The sequence below is a fragment of the Poeciliopsis prolifica genome, unplaced genomic scaffold (assembly GCF_027474105.1).
Source record: "Poeciliopsis prolifica strain line A6 unplaced genomic scaffold, Auburn_PproV2 SCAFFOLD178, whole genome shotgun sequence".
Taxonomy (NCBI): Eukaryota; Metazoa; Chordata; class Actinopteri; order Cyprinodontiformes; family Poeciliidae; genus Poeciliopsis; species Poeciliopsis prolifica.
The window spans coordinates 227,807-250,472 of NW_026562553.1; the positions used below are offsets into that span (position 1 = coordinate 227,807).

Genomic DNA, 22,666 nt, shown 5'->3' on the forward strand with positions numbered 1-22,666 from the left:
AAGGGTTAATAAAGGAGCCATGTTGTTATGACTTCCTGAAGGCAGAGCCTTCGAAAGTGAAGAATTTCTTTAAAGAGACACAGGTCCAATTTGAAGGTGTTAAAATCCAAAGTCAAATTATGATTAAGTCATGTGTGATTTAAGAGATTAAGATGAATTTGAACCTTATGTTGTGTGTTTCAGAGGGAGCCGCCTTGAAGCTGGGCAGAGATGCGGTGCTGCTGGCCCGGATCATGGAGTGGTGTGAAGCCAAAGACCATGCAGGCGTCCGAGGAGAGGCCAGCCGACTGCTGGCGGCCCTGATCAGACACAGCCGCAGTCCTGTGAGCTTCCTTTTCTGGACCAGGTCTTTGGTTCTGACTGGACTTTGGTGCTGACTGGACTTTGATTCTGACTGGACTTTGGTGCTGACTGGACTTTGATTCTGACTGGACTTTGGTGCTGACTGGACTTTGGTGCTGACTGGACTTTGATTCTGACTGGACTTTGGTGCTGACTGGACTTTGGTTCTGGATGGACTTTGGTTCTGACTGGACTTGGTTCCATTCATAATGCTGAACTTTTCTAAGGGAAACTCTGTCTCTGAATGTTGGACTCGTTTCCTTTCTGGAACAGGAAGTTGTCCGCGCTGTGGCTAGAGCGGATGGGGTTCGGCACCTCATCTCTATGGCAACAAGCGAGCACGTTATCATGCAGAATGAAGCCCTGGTCGCCCTGGCAATAGCATCTGCTATTGACATTGGTAAGCTATTTCAGAGTTTATATAATGCTTATGAATAAATACCCCTAATGCTCGCTGTGTATGGCTGTATCTATGCTTCGGTTCAGTATAGGGTTAATGGTTCTGGTTCTGAGTTATTTCTGACCATCTCAGGAATAATGCTTTTTCTCATCTGATTCTGTTCACGACTTCCAGAGTCTACGAGGGATCCATTCAGCGAGGCAGAGCTGCTACTCATGCTGAAGAACATGTTGGACGATCCAGTGGGGGCGGTTGAGGTCAAGTTTAGTGCTCTGGGTCTCATCTGCACCTTGGCTAACTCCGGTAAGTTTTTGCTTTTACAACACTTTTCATTCTCCAAAGCCAAATTTCAAACTGTTATTACAACAGAGCATTGCTGATGCTCTGTTTGGTGAAACCGGACTCAACCAGCTGAGAGGTTTACTGTCATGTTTTTGCATCTTTATCTTCCAGTTCAAGGTTCAAACTGATTTTAAAAATACCAGCAGGTAACTAGGACAGTGCAAGGACAGTAAACTATTTATGATGTACATTCAAACTACATTAAAATACTTTTTCACCCATTATGAATGAAGTATTGTCATGTTTGCATTACAGTATTTCCATACAGTCTTAACTTATTTGTACTGTACTCTGTTGCCAATGAGGTTTAATAATGTACATGTTTTCATAAAAATGTTTTTGAGTACAAACTATCTTTTAGTAATTATAATCTTCTATATAAATAACCATGTAATTATAATTAAATGTTTATGAGTCGTCCTAATGTAGGAAAAACCTGCTTTGGACCTGAACCTGTTTTTGGCTCTTTAACAAAACAGAGGTCAATAAAGAAAACTGTCAGAAACTAATGACTCATAGCCGCTCAACAAAACCTAGACTTGTCAAAAATGAAAAACTGTTCTTTAAAAAACATAGTTCAACATGTTGAGCATCACAAAGAAATTATATTGATAGCATTTGCATCTGCTGAGCTGGTCCTGCACTTGCTTATGCTCTGTTTAGTTTGTTCGAAATCATGATCAACACTGTATGATTTTGTGCTACAGGTGTGATGACAGATGAACTCAACTCTGTGAATATTAAGGAGAGCCTGAACAAACTGACAGACGACAGCAGCAGCAAACTGGCAGCGCAGGCCGGCTCCATACTGACCCTTCTCAGTGACAGCAGCTAAAGCAGCAGCAACACGGGCTTTCATCGGCTCTATGAATGTGTGTAGATTTGATAATATGTCATCCAGACAGCACAGATGCTACTAAATATCAAACTGGACTCTAAAGTGTCACTTATTTTGTAATAAGTAATATATTTTAGTGCTAGCATGATGTGTGTTGTCACAATGGGAGACAAGGACCAACTGTTATGCACATTTCGCTTCCTGTTTTTCTAGGAATCTTCTGTGAGGTTCTTGAAATATTTTCCTGACACACATGTTGAGTTTTCTGACGCGGCGGAGCCGAGTCTGAGACGAGAGGAAGTGAGCCGCTGTGAGGCTCGTTCAGAGAACAGATGATCATTTCTGTTCGTCTCTTTATTCATAAAGTTCTGAAATCAAGCCTATGGTATATGGTAGTGAAATATGTGGAATGCTATTCCACTGTATCAATATTACACACATATTTCAAAAGTAAAAGAAAGACATACGTGAGTGTGTGAAATAAAATAATTACAAATGTGTACATTTTACAGGATGTCAAAAAATATTTACTTTAAAAGAAATCAGTTTCTGAAAGCATATGTGCTATGGTACAACCTTTACTTTTCAATTCTGTTCAGAGTTGTTGCTCAAAAGAGACATGTGGAAAAACATCAGCATAAGAAGAGAGAATAGAGGCAGGTGAAAGTTGAACAAGCGTGTAAAACACAACGTCCACCCAACAGAGAAGAAGTGATTCCTGAGCCTCCACCTGAAATGAGTTCATAAAATTAAGATTAATATGATGATTATCCAAGTCAAGAGGTGGCAGTGGCTTAGAAACCTAACAAACTGGCACTCTGTGGAGGGATTTTAAAGCACTTTATGGTGAGCTCCTTCTGCCTGTAATTCACCAAAGAGGTAAATAGCTGCATGAGAAATAAATTCTAATTCAACTTTACAATTGTGACTTCATTCATGTTGATGTTGTGATCTCGGCTCCAGTTCTTAATTCGCGTTATTGCTCATGTGTGTGCAGACGTGACATTAGCAAGTGTTGAGGAGGTTGTATACCATCTCATTTCCGTTCAGAGAGGGTCTTTGTAGTGAAAGTGCAGCACATTTGACATATTCTCATCAGAAAGGTCTTTTATAGATTTGAGAAAATAATTTGTCTATTTACAGCCACAGAGACAGACAGGCTTTAAGGTGCTGCAACAGACCTGGCATCCTTCATAAATGGTAATAACTTTCTGTTTTAAAAAGGAAGTAATCACCCAAACAACTATATTTTTATCTGAAAAGTCGGTTTTAAAGTGACTAAGCCACTTTGAAATCCATGATTTATGTCCTAGAAATGCTAGGTTTCTTGGTTGTGTCAGAGCGATGATGATATATGCACTTTATAGAGACAAGCCTAATGCATTTCAGCTGACCTTGACCTCAACGTAGGTCAGTTCTGTAAGCAACAGATTATATGTTGTGGTTTATTTGTATTATGATGCATAATAGAAGTGATTATTTCATTGAAATGAATGTGCATTTAAGAGCCTATGTTCAGGATGGATTGAAAGTGCTTTCCAAATATCAAGAGCACAAACAGGAATCTATGAAATGTTGGTTTGAACTCAGTAGCCAAACATCTGTTGTGTGATCAACCCGTAACCACTGAACCACTTCAATAAAACAGCTAGCCCCATTGGTTTGTAGTTGTTTGCATGGTTTGTTCCCACCGTTACTCAGTCAATCAGAAAGATTATATTTAGTTTTAGGTGTTCAGACATAAACACCTTTTAAGATCCAGGGTATTAAACGAGACATTGGTCCTGGTGTTATCTTAAATTAAGAATGCAAGTGATAACAAGCACTTTTTTTTTTACAGAATAAAGAAAAATCAAATACTAACATGAAGTTAGTGGCATGCTTCTCTAATGGAATCTGTTTCCACTTTGGGTACAGAGGTCCATCGTCCTCACCATCGCTGTGTTTCCACTGACACAGAATTTGACATTTAGAAAATAAATTTGCTCAATGTAAACACATCAAGAAAAACTTAGGCGATACGATGTGATTTTGTTTAGGGGTTTTTTTTTGGCCGTATTGAAATTGGCTTATTTTGCAAAACTGCAACGGAAACACTTGCCACTGGTAACATCAGCAGCCGGATGTTGCCACAAACCATAATGAAAAAGACCATCAATTTTAATGACTCTTTATCTAAACAAGCTTATTTATGTGTGATTTTAATTTAATTCACTATTTAATAGAAACACTGCAACTGCAAAATTGTCTTTTTTTTTGTAATTAGCAGAAAATTGACAAAAATGTGTGTATATTTGTAATGGAAATGCAACTTGCATCTAAGTTGCAAGTTGCATTTCCATTATCTTAACATTCATCCTTATAATGAATCTTAACATTCATCCTTATAATATGGCCTGTGATATGGTTTTTTGGTCGTTTAATTTTTTTACTTAGTTTTAATTTATATTTTCTAAATTTTTTGGTTCCCTTTTATTTTGTATCCATTTTATGTTCATGTATAGATTTAAGCTCTGAATGTTTTGATGTCTGTTTAAGGAGTAGAAGACCGGTGAGCCTGAATTCAGACACTAGTCTTGTTCTAAAAATAGGTTCATAATCTCATTGGGTGTTTTTGTCTTTATAAAATGAAAATAAAAATATATGTGAGGACATGTGTTCAGGACCCTCTGTTTGAATGGATCCTGCTATTTTAACAGCACTGCAGCCTGGGGTGACGGGACCAGCTCTACAGCTGTGTGCACTGACAGAACCAGGAAGTGACACATGTCAGGACAAAAATGTATTTTCAGCAAAGAAACTGTTGGGATGCAGATGGGACTGTGAGCCCAAATATAGTTAAAGACTGGAAGCCTCATTATTTTTGAAAAGACAACTCTCCAGCAGCAGGAGGGTTGCTGCTCTGGGGCAAGCAGGACATCAGCAATGATTTTAGGAAAAGCACCCATTGTAGTTCATTAGACATCTTCCAAACCATTTAAGCCCATCGTCCCACAGAAATGGATTATTGACTGGGAAGAAATGTTCAGGACAGCTCCCAGAAGCCATGAGACTGGAGCGTGAAATGCTCTGACAATTACAAAAAAAAAAAAAAAACACATAAAGGCTCTGAGAACTGACAGGCCTTTGTTACATATCGAAGTCACGACTGGACAGTTACAAAAAAGATCAGACAAACATGGCTTGTTTGGCAGGGTTGCCCAGAGTCGTTGGAAATGAAAAATAAATGTCTGGCTGCAAAGCAAAAAGAAAACCAAAAGCATCATAAGCTGCAGCATAAACATCTTTTACAGTGCAGCATGGTGCTGGAGGGTGAGCAATAATAAAAATAAATAAATAAAATAAAAATAACATCCTTTCCATTTGAGGTTAGGTTTGAATTACCACAGAACAGAATGTTTTATTATGATCTGAGGGATTCTACTATCATTACAACTGTTTGTGGATTAAGTTCACTGTCCTTTCAGTCCTATTTGGTGTTCATATTACAGAAATGTAATTAAAAAATGACAATCAAATTCTCTCACTAATTAATAATTGTTGCTACATCAAAGAAATGCTGTTGTCTAAAATTCAAGGAAATAAATTACCTTTTTTTTTTTACCTATAAGTTTTTTTTTGCTTCCTCCATTTTCAGCTAAATCCAGTTTTTTTTTTTTTTTTTTAATCTTCCTGCATAAAATTTTACAGTAAGCAGCTGGTTGTGTCTTTTATTTAACTGACTGTAACATTAAAATCCAAATAGAGCTAAACTACATTGCATAGCATCTATGAAAATTCGTCTGCAGTTCACCGACTATCAGAGCTACGTGATCCATGGTTGTCTTGTGGAAATCCAACTCTGGAGCGCTCCATCGCTCTCTTCAACGGCATCTCACAGTGGGTCCAGCTGATGGTGCTCAGCAAACTCACACCTCAGACCCGAGCTGAGGTCATCGCCAAATACATCCACGTGGCTCAGGTAACTCCTACAACAGGCTGTTCACAAATACGAACTGCATTTAACACCCGTTTCAAAAACAAGAAGGAATAGCTGCTGATTTTCTGTCTGTTTATTTCAAAACTTTGCAATATAAACAGAGGAAGGTTATATCCAGAGACGCAAGAATAAAAACACGTTTGAAGTAGCAACTAACTACTGCATAATGTGGTGATGATTTCTGATAACATGATTATATTATTTAGCACATTTTATGGAAGCAAGAAACTGACACTTTTGGCATTTTTCATAATTTCATTTATTGAACTGTCTTGAAAAGAGCCCAGTGGGTATTAGATCATGTTTAATGAAAGGGAAACTATTTACAAACTGTACCTGAATGCACCATGAAACTTGTGCACTTAATAAGGTTCTTCTGTCACTAAAATAAACCAGCTGTCACTGATAAACATTTCCAGCCAATTTGGTTGATTGTGATAAATATTTTGAAACAACCAACAGAATCTCTGCCACACCAAGTCAACATGAGACTTTGGGCTAAGAGAAGCAGATGAGCAGGATCATCTTTTTCAGAGTTTTATTACAGACCATGGCACTGGCTGATCTCTGATGAACAATGTTCATCTTACCACTCCCCTCTGTTTTCTCAGAAACTGCTGCATCTTCAGAACTTCAACACTCTGATGGCGGTGGTGGGAGGCCTGAGCCACAGCTCCATTTCTCGACTAAAAGAAACCCAGGCCTACCTGGCGCCAGAAGTTCTGAAGGTACTGAACACGGGCCATGCTGTGCTATTCCTCACACCGATGTCTTCACTTACATTAACAAAAGAAAATTTGAGCCCCGTCTGCAACTGGTCTATCTTTTTACCCATCTATATCACATGATCTGCCACAGAAACGACTGTGACTTATTCATTACATGATACTGTTTTCCTATTGCTGTCCCAGATTTGGAGCGAGATGACAGAGCTGGTCTCTTCCAACAACAACTACTCCAACTACAGAAAGGCCTTCAATGACTGCAGAGGGTTCAAAATCCCCATCCTGGGCGTTCACCTGAAGGATCTGATCGCGGTGCACGTCGTCTTTCCTGACTGGGTGGGTGACGGCACCATGGTGAACCTGGTGAAGATGCATCAGCTGTACATGACGTTCAATGAGCTGGTGTCACTACAGAGTGTGGTATCCCAAGTGGAGCCCAACATGGACCTCATTTACCTTCTGACGGTGAGGGCAGCTCTTTGCTTCAGACCTCTTAATTTTATATAGCACATAGAGAACATAGGTTTCACAGTAAGCTTCATCCGAGATGATTGACTTTAGAAATGGAATCTAACACCAGAAATGATAGTTGGTCTCAGTTCAAAGTTGCCTCAAAAGCATCATGATGTTCTTATATCTACCAGCTCTGTCTGTAATTCATTAAGCCTCCGTGTTGGGGTTTGGCCATCATTGTGATTGTTTTATGACTTTTACTGAACGCTCATATTTTTCAGCTTTCTCTTGACCTTTATTACACAGAAGATGAGATTTATGAGCTGTCGTTGCTAAGGGAACCACGTAACCCAAAATCGCAGGTAAAGTTCTATTCAAGCTACGATTCTGCATGAAACACACCACATGCTGGTAAAAGTCTGGCTGTTATGGTGGGATGAGGCCAGTTTAGTGGGGCTCAAGTCTCAGTGAGCAGCTGCCAAAGAAGGTTTTATATCCATATTCATATTTAAACAGTTGTTCCTGATTATCTCTGGTCTATTGTCAACATGCATGTTCAGTCTGCGAATTTCCTCATATTTAGGTTATTGGCAATGTTTAAATTTTACCAATATGTTTTATAACTAAGTGATATGAGCATTTTGGAGCACTAGAGAACTCGAGTCTTATAGAAAACATCAGAAAGGAGTTATAGATTAGTGGTTGTAAAACTCCAAGTCCTCAAGGACGAGCCACCTGACACTTGGAATTATAACCAAAGATAAATTGTCAAAATATAGGTGGAACATAAACTTATATTTTAAATATTATGAGATGAATGAAATTATACTGACTCTGTATCCTCAGCCTATATCTCCAACTACTCCCAACAAACCTTTGGCCCCACTGGACTGGGCCTCTGGGGTGACCACCAAACCAGATCCTTCTGTGGTCAGTAAGCACATTCGCAAACTAGTAGAAGTGAGTAAACCTTCCCATTTTTAATAATGCCTTCAAACAAAAGCAAAGATAATTGATATTGCATGATGCTACATAATGTCATATGATATTAATTACTTGTTTTCCTTCTAACAGTCTGTTTTCAGAAATTATGACTATGACCACGATGGCTATATATCACAAGAAGACTTTGAGAGTATTGCAGCTAATTTCCCATTTCTGGACTCATTTTGTGTTTTGGATAAAGATCAGTGAGTGTGAAAAATAACTGACACATCTGTCTGCTGTCATAGCAAATCAATTTAACTAATTTATGAACCATTTGGTGGATTATGGAAAACGTGTGGCGATTGGTCTATGCTTTTCTTACAGTCTGCAGTAATGCTCAAGGAAGATGGAAGGTTTGCTTTTTAAAAATGAATTGATGATTGGGATTTCATCCCCTCAGTTTGCATTTCCTCATCACCAAACTCAAAGTAATGTTGATTTTGGGGGATTAAACAATTTGTCTGAGACATTCTTCTTTCAGGAAATGGCTAATTTATGTGTGTTTGCAATCATTTACTAACTGGTAAACTCAGCTGGATTGAAGTTTTATTCATCAGACACAAAGTGACACTTCAACTAGAAACTAGACAGAATGAGAACAGCCCAGAAATCACAAAGGCATAACCCAATGTACGCACTTTTTATCTAAAAAATCTTTTTATACTGTGGGAGGAAGCCGGAGTACCCGGAGAGAACCCACTCATGCTCATGGAGATCAAGAGGTCTTGGGTTTGAACCCAGGCCAGGATTCAAACCCAAGACCTCTGTTTCGCAAGTTTTTTCACTTTTCATCAAAATGAAAAGTGAAAAAACAAGATGCTACATACTTAAAATCAGGCAGTCAAGATAATCGACAACATGCCTTCTTACTTCTCTTCACTGCCTTCTTATCATCCCAAATTTCCACAGGTGGTGGGGGAGGTAGAGGTGAAAACCTCCTAATCTTCAAAGCTTCCCCAGCCGGGGAAGTTTGTTTTGGAAGAAAACTAAAAGAATCTTTTGGAGTCCAATCTTCTAGGGCTCTTTTTGATGGAGGAGAAGCTTTCTGCTCTTTAGGCTTCTCTTTTGTTTACATCTTCCACATCGATGTCTTTTACGTCCTCCTTTGTTGAAGATGTCGGCTCTTCCGGCTTTTCTTTGTTTAGTTCAGAGACTCCTGGCTGAGGAGTCTCTTCCACGCCGATGTCTTTTACGTCCTCTTTTGTTGAAGACGTCGGCTCTTCCGGCTTTTCCTTGTTTAGTTCAGAGACTCCTGGCTGAGGAGTCTCTTCCACACTGATGTCTATCACTTCATCTTTTCTTGAAGAGGTCGGCTCTTCCAGCTTTTCTACACTGATGATTTTCGCTTCATCTTTGGTTGAAGCGACGCAAACTTCTCCAGCCGGAGAAGTTTGCGTCGCAGGTGGAGGAGGCCTGAAAAGATAGGCATCTATCACATCATAATCATCCATCAATTGTGCAGAGGGAAGATTATCCTCTGAGCAATCCTCTCCAGCCGGAGAAGGATTGAAGAGAAAGCGTTAAAATCATCCGGCCACTCTTCCTGGTAGGGAAGTCTATCCTCGTCACTCTCTTCTCCAGCCGGAGAAGGATTGAAGAGGAAGGAATCAAAGACATCCAGGTCCTCATCCTTAGATGGCATTCCAAATTGTAGGTTTGGCAGGATAACATTCAATGTTTTCCTGATGGCTGTGCTGGCCAAATAACCAAGCCCGAAAGACACAGGAAAGAAAATGTCGTTCCAATCGCTTTCAGATCCAAAGACATGGCTAAACAGAATTGCAACTGAAAACTGAGGTTTTGAGATGCAAGTTTTTATAGCCTCAGAGGTTCTTAGATCTATGACATAGAACTATGTCATAGATCTAAGTCATTGATGAGGTCATAGCTACAATGAGCTCACTGTAGTTCTGGACAATGTCTTGCTTCTGATCGTTGCTATAGCAACAGTCAGATCAGTTCTGCATGATTGAAACTATTAACCCTTTGCAACTGCTTCACTTCATCATTGGAGGCGCCATGACGGACGTCGGCAGTGAAGGATGGGAGAACTGAACAGAGTGACTTCAGTTATTTATCCAAGTTGTTTTTACCAGTTTCTTGGTGGCTTCTTCTTGTTGGAGTGGAGATAACTTGTCTGTGAACGTAACAAACCTGATTGGGGATCATAGACGGTGATATTTACAAAAGTTGGAAATTGCTAGCTTCCAAACCGACCCATACTTCCTCCATCCTGATGTGTTCATCAAATTATTGATTTGTCCTGAATTCACACCAATTTATTTATATCACTATGTCATAAATAGAGTTTCCCCTTACACTGGAGCAACATTAAAAACAATCAAAAATCACCAGAGAGGAGCATTTGAAAGGCATAAGGTTATTTTATCCAATTGCTTGGCTGCTAGATTGTGGGATGTGTTGCCTCTATTTATGCTGCTTAGATTGTATTGATTCCTGCATTTTCTTTCAGTATAAAACAAAAATCATACAACTCTGCATTGATCTAAAGAAGCAAAACGAAGCAAGCGGAAAAAAAGACTCCCTGTCCCCAAAACAATGAATATTTATCAATTTAAAAGCTAAACACATTTAAACCCACCTGTGTCCCTTGTTTCTGGTCAGGTCCCCGTCTGGTCACGTCTAGTCGGGTCCTTTCCTCCGTCCAGTCTGTGTGTTGTTTTTGAGGTTCACCAGTTGCCACCAGCAACCTGGACTTTTAGAGTTATTTGTGTGCCAATCAGCATTAAAACCATAATTTATGACATTGCAACCTGGGTCCGCTGCATTTTTCCTCACCACCTTCATCGCACCTCATAACATTAACATTGTGAATAGGAAATAAGTTTCTTTGCTTGGTAGAAAATAGGTGAACTGAACCTTTTATGAGTTGTGTTTAGAAATGTGTCGTCATTTATGGGTGATTAACAGACTTTTCAACAATCTAAGTTGTCTTGCCAAGAGTTAAAACAGTCACATTTCCTTCTCTGTTACATTTATATTTACGATTTCACTATTTTACTGGAATAAAATTCCTATTGAATGAGTAGCTTGGGATTCCCAAATACAAAGTAGAAAACGGCGCATAGAAATCCAGCTTAAGTTTGAATGTCTGAGGCTTAAAGCTGAGCACATCCTTAAATTCAGTTCTGCTGGAGAAAGAAACGTCACAGTTTTTATGTTTTCTGTCCTGTGAAACCATTAGCACACAATGAATCTCTTCATCAACTGATGTACTTTCTACAGTCATATGAAAAAGTTTGGGCGCCCCTATTAATCTAAATTATTTTCATCTCTAAATATTTGGATGTTTGCAATAACTATTTCAGTTTGATATAACCAATAACTTATGGACACAGTAACATTTCAATATTGAAATGAGGTTTATTGGACTAAAACTAAATGTGCAGTACACATAAACACAAAATTTGACAGGTGCAAAACTATGGGCACCTCAACAGAAAGCAACATTAATATTTAGTAGATCCTCCTTTTGCAACAATAACAGCCTCTAGTCGCTTCCGGTAGCTTCTAATGAGTTCCTGGATCCTGGATGAAGGTATTTGTGACCACTCTTCTTTGCAAAACAATTCCAGTTCAGTTAAGTTTGATGGTCGCGAGCATGGACAGCCCGCTTCAAATCATCCCACAGATGTTCAACAATATTCAGGTCTGGGGATTGGGATGGTCATTCCAGAACATTGTAATTGTTCCTCTGCATGAATGCCTAAGTAGATTCGGAGCGGTGTTTTGGATCATTGTCTTGCTGAAATATCCATCCCCGGCGTAGCTTCAACTTCATAACTGATTCTTGAACATTAGTCTCAAGAATCTGTTGATATTGAGTGGAATCCATGCAAAACTCAACTTTAACAATATTCCCAGCAGCATTGGCCACACAGCCCCAAAGCATGATGGAACCTCCACCAAATTTCACAGTGGGTAGGAAGTGTTTTTCTTGGAACGCTGTGTTTTTCTGCCGCCATGCATAACGCCTTTTTTTATGACCAAACACTCAATCTTTGTTTCATCAGTCCACAGGACCTTATTCCAAAATGAAGTTGGCTTGTCCAAATGTGCTTTTGCATACCTCAATCGACTCCGTTTGTGGCGTGCTTGCAGAAAAGACTTCCGTCGCATCACTCTCCCATACAGCTTCTGTTTCTGCAAAGTGCGCTGAATTGTTGTGACACCATCTGCAGCAAGATGATGCTGCAGGTCTTTGGAGGTGGTCTGTGGGTTGTCCTTCATAGTTCTCACCATTCTTCTTCTCTGCCTCTCTGATATTTTTCTTGGCCTGCCACTTCTGGGTTTAACATGTACTGTCCCTGTGGTCTTCCATTTCCTTACTATGTTCCTCACAGTGGAAACTGACAGTTTAAATCTCTGAGATAACTTTTTGTATCCTTCCCTAAACAACTGTGTTGAACAATCTTTGTTTTCAGATCATTTGAGAGTTGTTTTGATGTGCCCATGATGCCACTCTTCATAGGAGATCCAGACTGGAGAACAACTTGCAATCGGCCACCTTAAATACCTTTTCTCATGATTGGATACACCTGGCTATGAAGTTCAAAGCTTAATGAGGTTGCCAAACCAATTTTGTGTTTCAGTAAGTCAGTGAAAAGTAGTTAGGAGTATTCAAATCAATTAAATGATAAGGGTACCCAAATTTTTGCACCTGTCAAATTTAGTTTTTATGCATATTGCCCATTTTCTATTACTACAATAAACCTCATTTCAGTACTGAAATATAACTGTGTGCATCGGTTATTAGATATATCAAACTGAGATAGCCGTTGCAAACACCCAAATTTAGAAATAACAATAATAAAGATTAATGGGGGTGCCCAAACTTTTTCATATGACTGTATGTATGTTAAATGCAGAGAATCAGGGCAAGTACATTGTTATTAGAAAATATTATTGTTTTTGCAATCAGAACTGACTATCATTAGGTTAAATGAATAATTATTTTTTTAAAAACAACATGACTTCAGGTGAAGCAAACTGAGTAGACGGGGGATAATGAAAGCTACAACAAAACATTGACCATCTGGGACATGAGATCAACGGTAAGCTGGACAGTTTTGCCACAGAGGTACAGGGCCTGGCAGAGCGGGTTGACGAGGCGCAACAGAGGAAAACAGCTTCAAGAGCTTCATACAGGGTCCAGTTCCAGAAGAAACGACGTCCATGTCAGAAGGCCAAGCGGGAAACTTCACTGCATAGTATATGGGCTCTTTGCACCATTTCATGGATTTCCAAACAGTCCTGAATTAAGAAGAATCGCCTGCGCCTCCGTGGACGGAGGAGCCGGAGCTTCACGGCGGCCTGGCTCTCCGGGTGAGGCAGGCGGGAAGGAGCACCAGGGCAGGACCCCCGCTGAGCGCCATCGCTGTTTGGAAGGACGGGATGACTCTGAGGGAGTCACCCCGGTCCTGTACAACTTTTAACTGTGATGAGTTTTATCCTTGTTCTTACCTGCTTTTAGTTTAACTTAAATTAATGAAATTGTATCTATTAAAAAAAAATGAAAAAGATTTTCTGTATAACAGCATAAATGCCATGTTTTTAAAATGTCCCATGTAACAATAAATTTTTTCGAAGGAAAAAAATTCATATCCATATAAAATTATATGGATATGATATATCCATATGATATATCTTATGAAAACTTTTTTTCACTTTTTATGAAAAGTGAAAAAACTTGTGATCTTGGGTTTGAATCCTGGCCTGGGTTCTTTATGCACAGGGTTTGCTTGTTCTCCATGAGCATGACTGGGTTCTTTGCATGTCTGTAATTATAATTGCCAGCATTTATTCTTTTGTCAGATTCCTCATGGGAGGGAAAGTTGTTTTTTTTCCTTGTTATCCAGTTCCAGCGTTTCTGAAGTTTCCACTGGTTTCTGCCATCCAGCTGAACTCAGGGACTTAGTGAAAAGATTTTAGAATTGAACTGGATGAGATACACATAAAATGACTGGATTGTAAAATAGTTTTATTCAAAAGAATAAAAGTGGACCAAATTAATTTCCAGAAATTGTTTTTTAGACTCGTAAGCAATACAGTGTGTTCTCAGTATAGAAGAGATAAATCTAACAGACAGCTTAGCTATGACAATAAGTATGTTGAAATCAGATCAGGGAGGACTCATTTGATACATAATCTGTTTCCCATGGTAACATAGTACAGAAACAAACAAACAACAAAAAAAGAACAGTTTCAGGAAAAATATCAGTCTGGAGGATTATTCCCAGAACATAAAACAAACAGTGACAATGAAAAGTCCAAAAGAGCTCAGATTCTTGAGACACTAATTTTTCTTCTGTCTCTACATAACAGCAAAGTGGTATTGCTTAGAATGTGAAGGACGTTTCTATATCAAACGTAATGCCCTTTCTTGGTCAACTGTTAATTATTGGCAGATTTCTGAATTGGTTGTCCAACTTTTGTCATAATGACACATATCAATCAATCATCACCCACATGAAGTAAAACAACAAAAACAAAACAACAAATATTTTCTCCAAAGTCTAGAGGCTCCACAACCCTCAGCAGCAGCTTTACAAACATCCAGCCTGCAGGTGACAACCAACTCCACAAAGGTACATATTAATGTGACCAAAATAAGAAAACTGAAATATTTAGAATACAAGTAGCACCCATCTGTCCATCTTTTAACTTATCCACATCAGGTTATTGTGCGGATTTGGATTTACAAGACCTATGTGTAGCTCATATTCAGTACAGAATATGTATGGCTGGGAAAAGACTGACATCTACTGGTTAAACTGTAGCTGTGTATGAAACTGATGTATGAAGTTTGTTAAGTATAGCAAAACTGTCTGTTCTGACAGACAACAGCTGACATCTGTACATATTCAGACTGGAAAAGTGCTGTTTTTCTGTATTTTCTATATCTTCTCTAACCCCCAGCAGGTTTCCAGAGATGATCTTATTGGGTCTGGTTCTGGTTTCCTCCTGTTAAAGGAGAGTTGTTCATTTCTGCCAACTCCACATGCTTGTTCAATACCTTTTAGTAATATTATTCCACGAGGAATGGCTCTTTGCCAATAGACCTGTGTCAGTCAGGCGTTAGCAACAACACCTGACCAACTGAATGGCATTAAAATTCATATCAGACTGTTTGGTGTCACATTTGGGATGAGATGGGACTGTCACTAAATCTAATCTGTCACTATGTTCGGACTGTTTTTGGATAATTTACATAAAATATTTCAAGATAATTAGAGGTGAATTGGAGCCGTGTGTCCTGCAGAAACTTATCCCAGGACACAAGTTGGGAATGATGCCGCACCTGTTACAATTCAACAAAACAGCAAGATTTGCTGTTTATTTTTAGTGCCAACTACCATTAGCTTTGTGACCAAATGTATATAAAAAAAAAAAACTAAAGTAACATGTTCATAAATAGAGGTTGCACAGAAGTTAGGATGCACTTCTTACAGGCATAACCTGTAGAAGGTGCAAATGAAGGATTTTCATTGGCCGGCTCGGCATCACTACATCCCCCAGCAGCCACATTGGATATTTGAAGTCACTGCTGCTTGGCAAGCCTCAACGTTCCTGTTGGCATTCGGACTCCAGGGGGCGCTCTTGTTGTGGGAAATTGAATTGTTTGCGCCAAAAATGTTGGATACTATGGAGAGAACCTGATGGCACTGTGCGTAAAGCAGGACGCAGTCATTACCCTAATGTAGACAATATAATGTTCTATTTTAGAGGTTCTTAAAGTGAATTGGTTTTTAAACACACATGGGATTGACACCTGATTGGAGTTTGTATCTGTACAATCTCACATATAAATGACTGGGATCTTTCTGTATGTGGGACAACCACTTCAATCCTGTCTGGATTTCTAAACCGTGTTTAACCTGTGACTCTTCCCGGGCTGGACGTTGTGATCCTTGTTGGCTATTAAATCCCCTTAGATTACAGAACACTGTGCCAGCTAACTCGGGATTACTTAATCTGAAACTACCTTTAAATCCTTTACAAAATTTGTTTCTGACAATTTTTTGATGTTATTGACTTAGATGTTTTTTTTTTTTGATGCACTTTGGGACTTTTTGTACCTTTTTTAGTCTTTCATGTGACTGTATTGTAAGTACTAAATAAAACCCAGTATGCTGGAGTCATTACTTCTCCACATGGGTCCAGGTTCAATCCTAAAGGAACTTCTGTCCTTTAGGATTGAAATCAACATTTCAAATAGCTTCTCAAATTTACTCAGATTATTGATGTCCAACATATTTTTATAATGATCTGAAACTTTTAATTGGGACAAAAAAAGCAAAAAGAAAAGAAATGTGTAACTTTCTGCCAGGCGTCTGCCTCATAATCAAAACGGTAAAACTACTATCAGGTCAGTCAGGGGTGGTGGGTGCACTGATCACTGATCATAACCATAAAACATGTTGTGAACAGCAACATGGATGGGATAAAAAGCAAGTCTAATGAAATAATCTCACTTCCGAGCCACATAAAAAGTCCCGTTTTTGTGTGAATGATCCACTGCAGCCTGACAATGCTGCTGAAGAATCACCTCCAGGGTTTTGTCTTTGAGGAGATGCATGGATTTGTGCAGATGCTTGTTAGATCTTGCTGATGGGTAGCCAAAGGTTCCGTCCAGATCAGTGCAGGAGCAGAAACCGAGGCCAGCTTACTCACAGTGTCTACCTTCGTGGATCGGTGCATCTGGTCCGGGAGCCGGACCACAGAGGAGGCCTTAAGAGTCAGCAGCAGGTTTTTCCCAGGAGGTAGCCCTTCATGCTGCAGAGGCCCAAACGGGATCTGATGAACTGCTTCCAAACCGTAGATGAGGGGGCTTGCAACGGTCAAGGTGTGTGAGTTTTTCCCGGGTGGGAATTGGATCCACTCCGGACCTACGGTCCAACCTGCCCTCAAAACCGTTAAATCCATACGGCGCAGTGAGGATTGGTCACGCTGCTTTTGTTTTGGAATAAAATGAAAGTGCTCTGCTACACCAGGAGAAAGAAGTGAGGTTATTATTTAAAGTTGGCTGCAGTTTTATCATACAGTCGAGTCAGGTGCCTCCATGTGACGTCTGAGAGGTTCTGACCCGTGGAAGAACAGCAGAGGAGTGGAGAGGACAGAGCGGGGTCCGATGTCAGTTTTCAGCCAGTGACAGTGCCAGAGCTGCCTGAAGCGCTGCCTCTTCATCAATGCTGTAATCCTGACAAAGAAAACAGACACAACAGCTGTCAGCTGCTGCTAGGAACTTTGCTCAACATGAAACACTTTGTGTCATTCCTAAAACTAAAAGACTGTGAATTTCTGACAATAACGCAAAGACAAAAACTTCAAAATTGCCAAATTGTGTGTTTTTTTATTTTTTAATTAGTAGAATATCAACAAAGATTTGTGCACATCCATAGTGGAAACACAGCTCCAGTCAGAAGTTCAAATCTCATGTTCAGTGGTGATTTTTGATGCTGTCTGGAATTATTATATAACATAAATCTGCAATGATGTTTAAAAGCAACAACTGAATGTGATAAGAACAGATCAAGTCTGTTAACTACCAGGGGACGAGATGGACTTTGAATTTTATCCAGATACTTTGTGGTACTATTGTGATAACGATAACAATTATGATAATTTAAAACAAAAAACTATTATGTCTTTCTTAGATACATTTTTGGCACAGCTTTCATCGCGCCACAAACAAAAAAGCTGTTCTTGAAAAACATTCCCATTTGAAATATGCTTCTTTATGAGATTGTTTACTGATACAAGTGAGATTTATATCACTAAATTACACACAGTAACTGAATTTAATCATATTTTAGAATTTACTGATATTTATTGATACACTGTGGAGAAAAAAAAAGTACATTTTTGTTTTATTTTTTATTTAACATTGATAATTGTAATTTATTAATCAATTCTATAACTATATAGAACTGGACTTACAACAAAGGTGTCGTATGAGAACTTATGTCTGTGAAGAAGATGCTGCAGAAAGTTGGAGCTTTTGTAGGTGGGGTCTCCCCATGGCATGGCTGAACACACCGGGCACACCTGTAGGGACAAAAACATGAGCGCCATCCGGTCAGCTTACTGGACCAGCTGATATAAAGTTCACAGCAGCACATTTGGTTGGAACGACTCGTCCAACACCGTTTAATGTCCAACATTCCTACCAGATTAGAAGAATCATCCTTTTTTTTATTTTGGGGGGATTTGGCATCTAACCTCAAGCAGCCAATCAAATTCCATCTAGAGTGTCTCCTCACCACTTTGTTGGGATCATTGCGGTGGTTTTCCATACAGTGCTTCACGAGTTCCTGCTGGTCCAAGTTTCTGGCCCCACAGAACGGACATACAAACGTCGACCGGTTTGGAATATTGCTACACGGCGAAAGACACAAAAAAAGTCAAATCATTCCTCAGAAGAACAGATGCTTCCTGAACCATCGAATGAAACACAAAACTGTGTGAGAACACGTGTGTACCTTGGTATAGGTTGGGATGTGGGGACCACAGGGACAAACTTGGGACAGTTGGCTATCTGCTCTTGTACTTTGGAACACGAGGAAATGTGGGACCTCATCTTCACCAGAGACACCTGTCAACAGAGCCGATATTGTTACCTGCATGTCTGAAATGATGAGATCAGCTGCATGTCAGTCAGAAAAGATGGTCAACAAAACATCATCAGTGATTCATGGAGAGATTTCCGGTGACCTAAGGACCAATGAGATGACTTCTTTAACATGGAGGAGCTATTCTGGACCTTTTTGCTGCAGCCTCTGCAGGGGGCTTTGTAGGAGGCCAACTGTTTCTCCACATTGGAGGAGCGCTCCACTTTTTTGGGGTCAAAGGGCACACGACAAAGAGGGCAGAGGGGCGAGGCCACCTGAAGACATGGCTGCAGACATTCCCCACAGAACCTAAAAGACAAAGACGAGAGACATCAGCTCATGGGCTTCACCCAGAGCTACTGTGTTGCACACTGGATTCAGTCCAATTGAAATAAAACGAGTTTACTGATAATCTCAGAGAAATTTGCATTTTTAGATTTATTTTTATATCTGTGACATTCTAATATTAACCTTTTTATTTAAAAAGAGTTGTCATCCATTTCCTGATCTTATGAAAGATTGCCACATTCCATGTGAAATGTGGCAATTGTCCATCCTCACAAATAATAAGAAAGCACAGATGGAAGGTGACGATGGTGTTTAGGGGGTCAAAGTTCAACACTGACAGCGATTACAAGAACACTTGTAATCTCTGCTGTTAGCTTCCTACATAGAAAGAACTGCAATACAGAGGTTTCAAAATCATCTGTATCACAGTTAAATCCTGCAGCAGCACAGCTTAATGCAAGAGCAAAAAACGTTTGTGTTCTGTGACTAATGGTTTCATAAAAAAAACCATTCACAAATTCAGTGACAAAAGTGCATTATAAATAAGTTTCCGTGACAGCATCATTCCCCGCCACCCCAACAAGCAATTTGAAGATTATGAGATGAAGGAAACCCGAAACTACAGCCACGGTTCTGAATATCCGGTCCCATCGAGGAGCTTCTCTCATCTTTATGAAGGCAGAATTATTCTGAGCGAGCCAGAAAAATATAAAAAGAAGAATACTGACACATAAAACATGAAGCTATATTTGTGCCGGCATGAATGTGGGAGACATTTTTAGCTGATTTGGTTCATTGTGTATATGTAACCTTTTTTTATTACTGCAGGTACAATGCCATACTGAGTATAGTAATACTATGGCAATAAGGCATGTTAAATGAGGATACTTTATAATGATTCATATACAAAGCATCATATCTGAATGAAGAGATTATCTCTATATCTTTCCTTGCTCCACAAACACAAATCATAGTAACAGAAACATAGTATTAATGCTAGCAAAGATGAATATGAATTAAATTAGGCTTATTTAATCAAAAAGGGGAAAATGGTGGTAATAATAAAAACAACAGCAGTAACACAAGAAGGATGAGAATATCAGACAAAATCAAAATAAAATGAGCAAAGAACAATTATATTATGGTGTTAAAGCTAATATTTGGAAAAGGTCAATGTTATCATGTGTAGATACAATGAAGAGGAGCAAAGATATATATTTAAAGTTATTGAGATATACTTATTTATTATTATTTTATTAATGTATTTGACTTACCTTTTAGAGTTGCTATTTTTAAACTTTGTTATGCTTTCTTTCTTTAAAAAAAATCCATAAAAAAAGACATTTGAATTATGAAATTGTATTCTGATGCTAAATAAACAGATCCTGAGTCAAAATCTGCTCGGAATAAAGCAGATAATAACGATGCTACTAATATCACTATTAATAGCAACCACAATGAGCGGCTAATTTACTTAAGTGGTGGCAGAATGACTTATTTTTAATCAGAAGTGGTGACCAAACAGGCCTGTCACAATAACACATTTTGCTTGGCGATGAAGTATTGTTGTTTTGAGATCCTTCTGAAGTATTATTATGGCGTCTGCGTTTTATTATGCAAGGACACATTCTCAAAGATCAATAAACTTCTAATGGACATTTAACACTGGAGCTGGGAGGCATTTTAAATTACCAAAATAATAACAACAACAAAAAAAGCAAGAAAAACAACAAATAAAATTAAGAATGACATCTATAAACAAAATTGTTATTCAAAATAGGGCTGGTTCTGGTTGAGGCCAGAGCACCAAACTGGAGACTTTTGTGATGCAATTTTGGTAGAAAGAGAGAAAACAGAAATGAAAATGATTAAATTAGTTTTTAGTTATTATTTAATTGACAGACCTAATTCTAATATGTTTTGGTTATGGCTCTGTTTTGGTTGATAGTTAAACTCAGTAGAATCTGACTACTGGTATTGTTATTGTTTTATTAAGCCATAATGTGAATTAGAGATCAGAGTCACTTTAGTTTTTTTTTTTTGTGTTTTGTTTTGTTTTTGTTTTTGGGGGGGGGGGAGATTGCTGCAAAGGTAAACTATGTTTCAGACATTTTATTATTAATTATTATTATTATTATTATCATTATTATTAACCAGAGCTCATTGCTCAGTAGCAATAGTCAAGAGTCTCTGCTGTATTTGAGGGTTTGTCATCCTGCGCTCATCCCGGTTCTATCAGAACCTACTCTGGGACTTGTTGAAGCCACGTGACGAAATGTTTGGACCACAAACAACGCGGCCAGTGACCGTGGAGACATCTGGCCTCAGACAGTGAAAGAAGAGCGGGGTACTTTACGTGTGTCCGCAGCTGGCGATGCTGACGGGTTTGTGGTAAACCTCTAAGCAGATGGGACAGGAGAACTGGCTCTCTACGCCCTCAGGGGGGGCTGCTAGCGGGCCGGGGCCGCTGCTGGACTGCTGCTGCTGCTGCTGCTGACGGAACTGGGTGCTCGCCGACACAAAGCTCCGAAACATCGCCATCATGGAGCCGAAGAGGAGCCGCAGTTGTCGACAAAAGCCTCACCAGGGAATAACAGTTCAAACTAGCTGGTGCATATTCCGTTACAGATGTCGGGGGGAAGGGTCCCTCTACTACGGTTTTTTCTAAAAAATAAAATAAAACAAACGAGAGAAACGTCTCCTGTGTTGTTCAGCTTTACTTCCCCCTGGCTGGAGAAGACATGCCAGAGAAGTAAACATTGGAAGCAGCGCTCGCAGGCGACTGAAAGCACGACGCTGTGATGCTTGACCTCAATTAAAACCCTCGACCCATAAGCGTGTGGATCGCGGGGAATGCTGCATCCAGATGGCTGTGAGATCAGCGCTGACGGCTCGAGAGAAGCGCTTTGCTCGCGAGGCTCCTCCGTGGCGCTTCGCGCGCTCAGCCTTCTGGGAGATGAAGTCCCGCAGTTCATCCGCTGGCAGCAGGAGGAGGATCCGAGGAACTGCAATCCCACAGAGCAGTTCACCCAGAAACAGCAGGCAGAAAACATCGGGGTCACTTCTGAGCTTCAGCCCGTCCTTTGTCCAATGTGTCCACTCTGTCTCATATAATAGTTTTACATTACTGGCTCCAAACTAAGAGCCTTATGCTCTGTTTACAACTTTAGCCAATACAAAGTACCAGATAAAACTAATATTTGCAATTGTTGTTGAAGGGGCAGTATTGTGAAAAATGTACCCTTTTTTGTAGCCTATATCATCTTATAATGTTATTCCCTTGTCAAAAACAAACCCAGAGTGTTGGCTTGATTCTGCATGTTTGAAAAATCATTGAATCTCCCTGCGCAAAACACGTGGTTGGATCTTGCCCCTCCTCCTCCGAGGTGTAGCTCCTCCTCCTCAGAGCTGCAGTCCCCAGGCTGAGCTTCCGCCTCACAGAGCAGCTCTACCCTGCAACTCAGTCCCTTTAGACTAGCTGGCAGCAATTAGCAAATACCTGGCAGAACTGTGAATCTGCTGAACTCTGTATACAAGCTACTTCTCTGTGCAAAGTTGAAACAAAAACATTGTTGAAGGGTTAATAGAGGAGAGATGTTGTGATGACTTCCTACCTCTGGTGTAATGTGACATAATGAAAAAGGTTCAAAGGGCACCAATATATTTATGAGGCTGTACCTG

At 39.6% G+C, this 22,666-nt stretch overlaps 2 protein-coding genes and 1 pseudogene across 3 annotated transcripts in view; 2 read left to right on the plus strand and 1 right to left on the minus strand.

Moving 5' to 3' along the window:
- Positions 1-4,574, plus strand: part of si:dkey-191g9.5 (rap1 GTPase-GDP dissociation stimulator 1) — a 15,575-nt gene extending 11,001 nt beyond the window's left edge. For both annotated transcript variants that reach the window (XM_055026139.1, XM_055026140.1), the window contains exons 11-14: positions 184-323; positions 616-742; positions 917-1,045; positions 1,792-4,574. In XM_055026139.1, coding sequence (XP_054882114.1) covers positions 184-323; positions 616-742; positions 917-1,045; positions 1,792-1,919 — 524 coding nt within the window. In that variant the 3' untranslated portion in view covers positions 1,920-4,574. The remainder of the gene's footprint in view (positions 1-183; positions 324-615; positions 743-916; positions 1,046-1,791) is intronic.
- Positions 4,575-5,692: 1,118 nt separating this feature from the next.
- Positions 5,693-13,522, plus strand: LOC129356555 (ras guanyl-releasing protein 3-like; annotated as a pseudogene).
- Positions 13,523-14,055: 533 nt separating this feature from the next.
- LOC129356558 (E3 ubiquitin-protein ligase RNF166) lies at positions 14,056-21,829 on the minus strand. The gene is made up of 6 exons (XM_055026143.1): positions 21,342-21,829; positions 18,850-19,006; positions 18,569-18,681; positions 18,350-18,464; positions 18,027-18,134; positions 14,056-17,286 (listed from the first exon to the last, which is right to left on the minus strand). Exons 1-6 carry the CDS (start codon positions 21,527-21,529, stop codon positions 17,221-17,223), a joined length of 747 nt encoding a protein of 248 aa, XP_054882118.1. The 5' UTR covers positions 21,530-21,829; the 3' UTR covers positions 14,056-17,220.
- Positions 21,830-22,666: the final 837 nt, after the last annotated feature.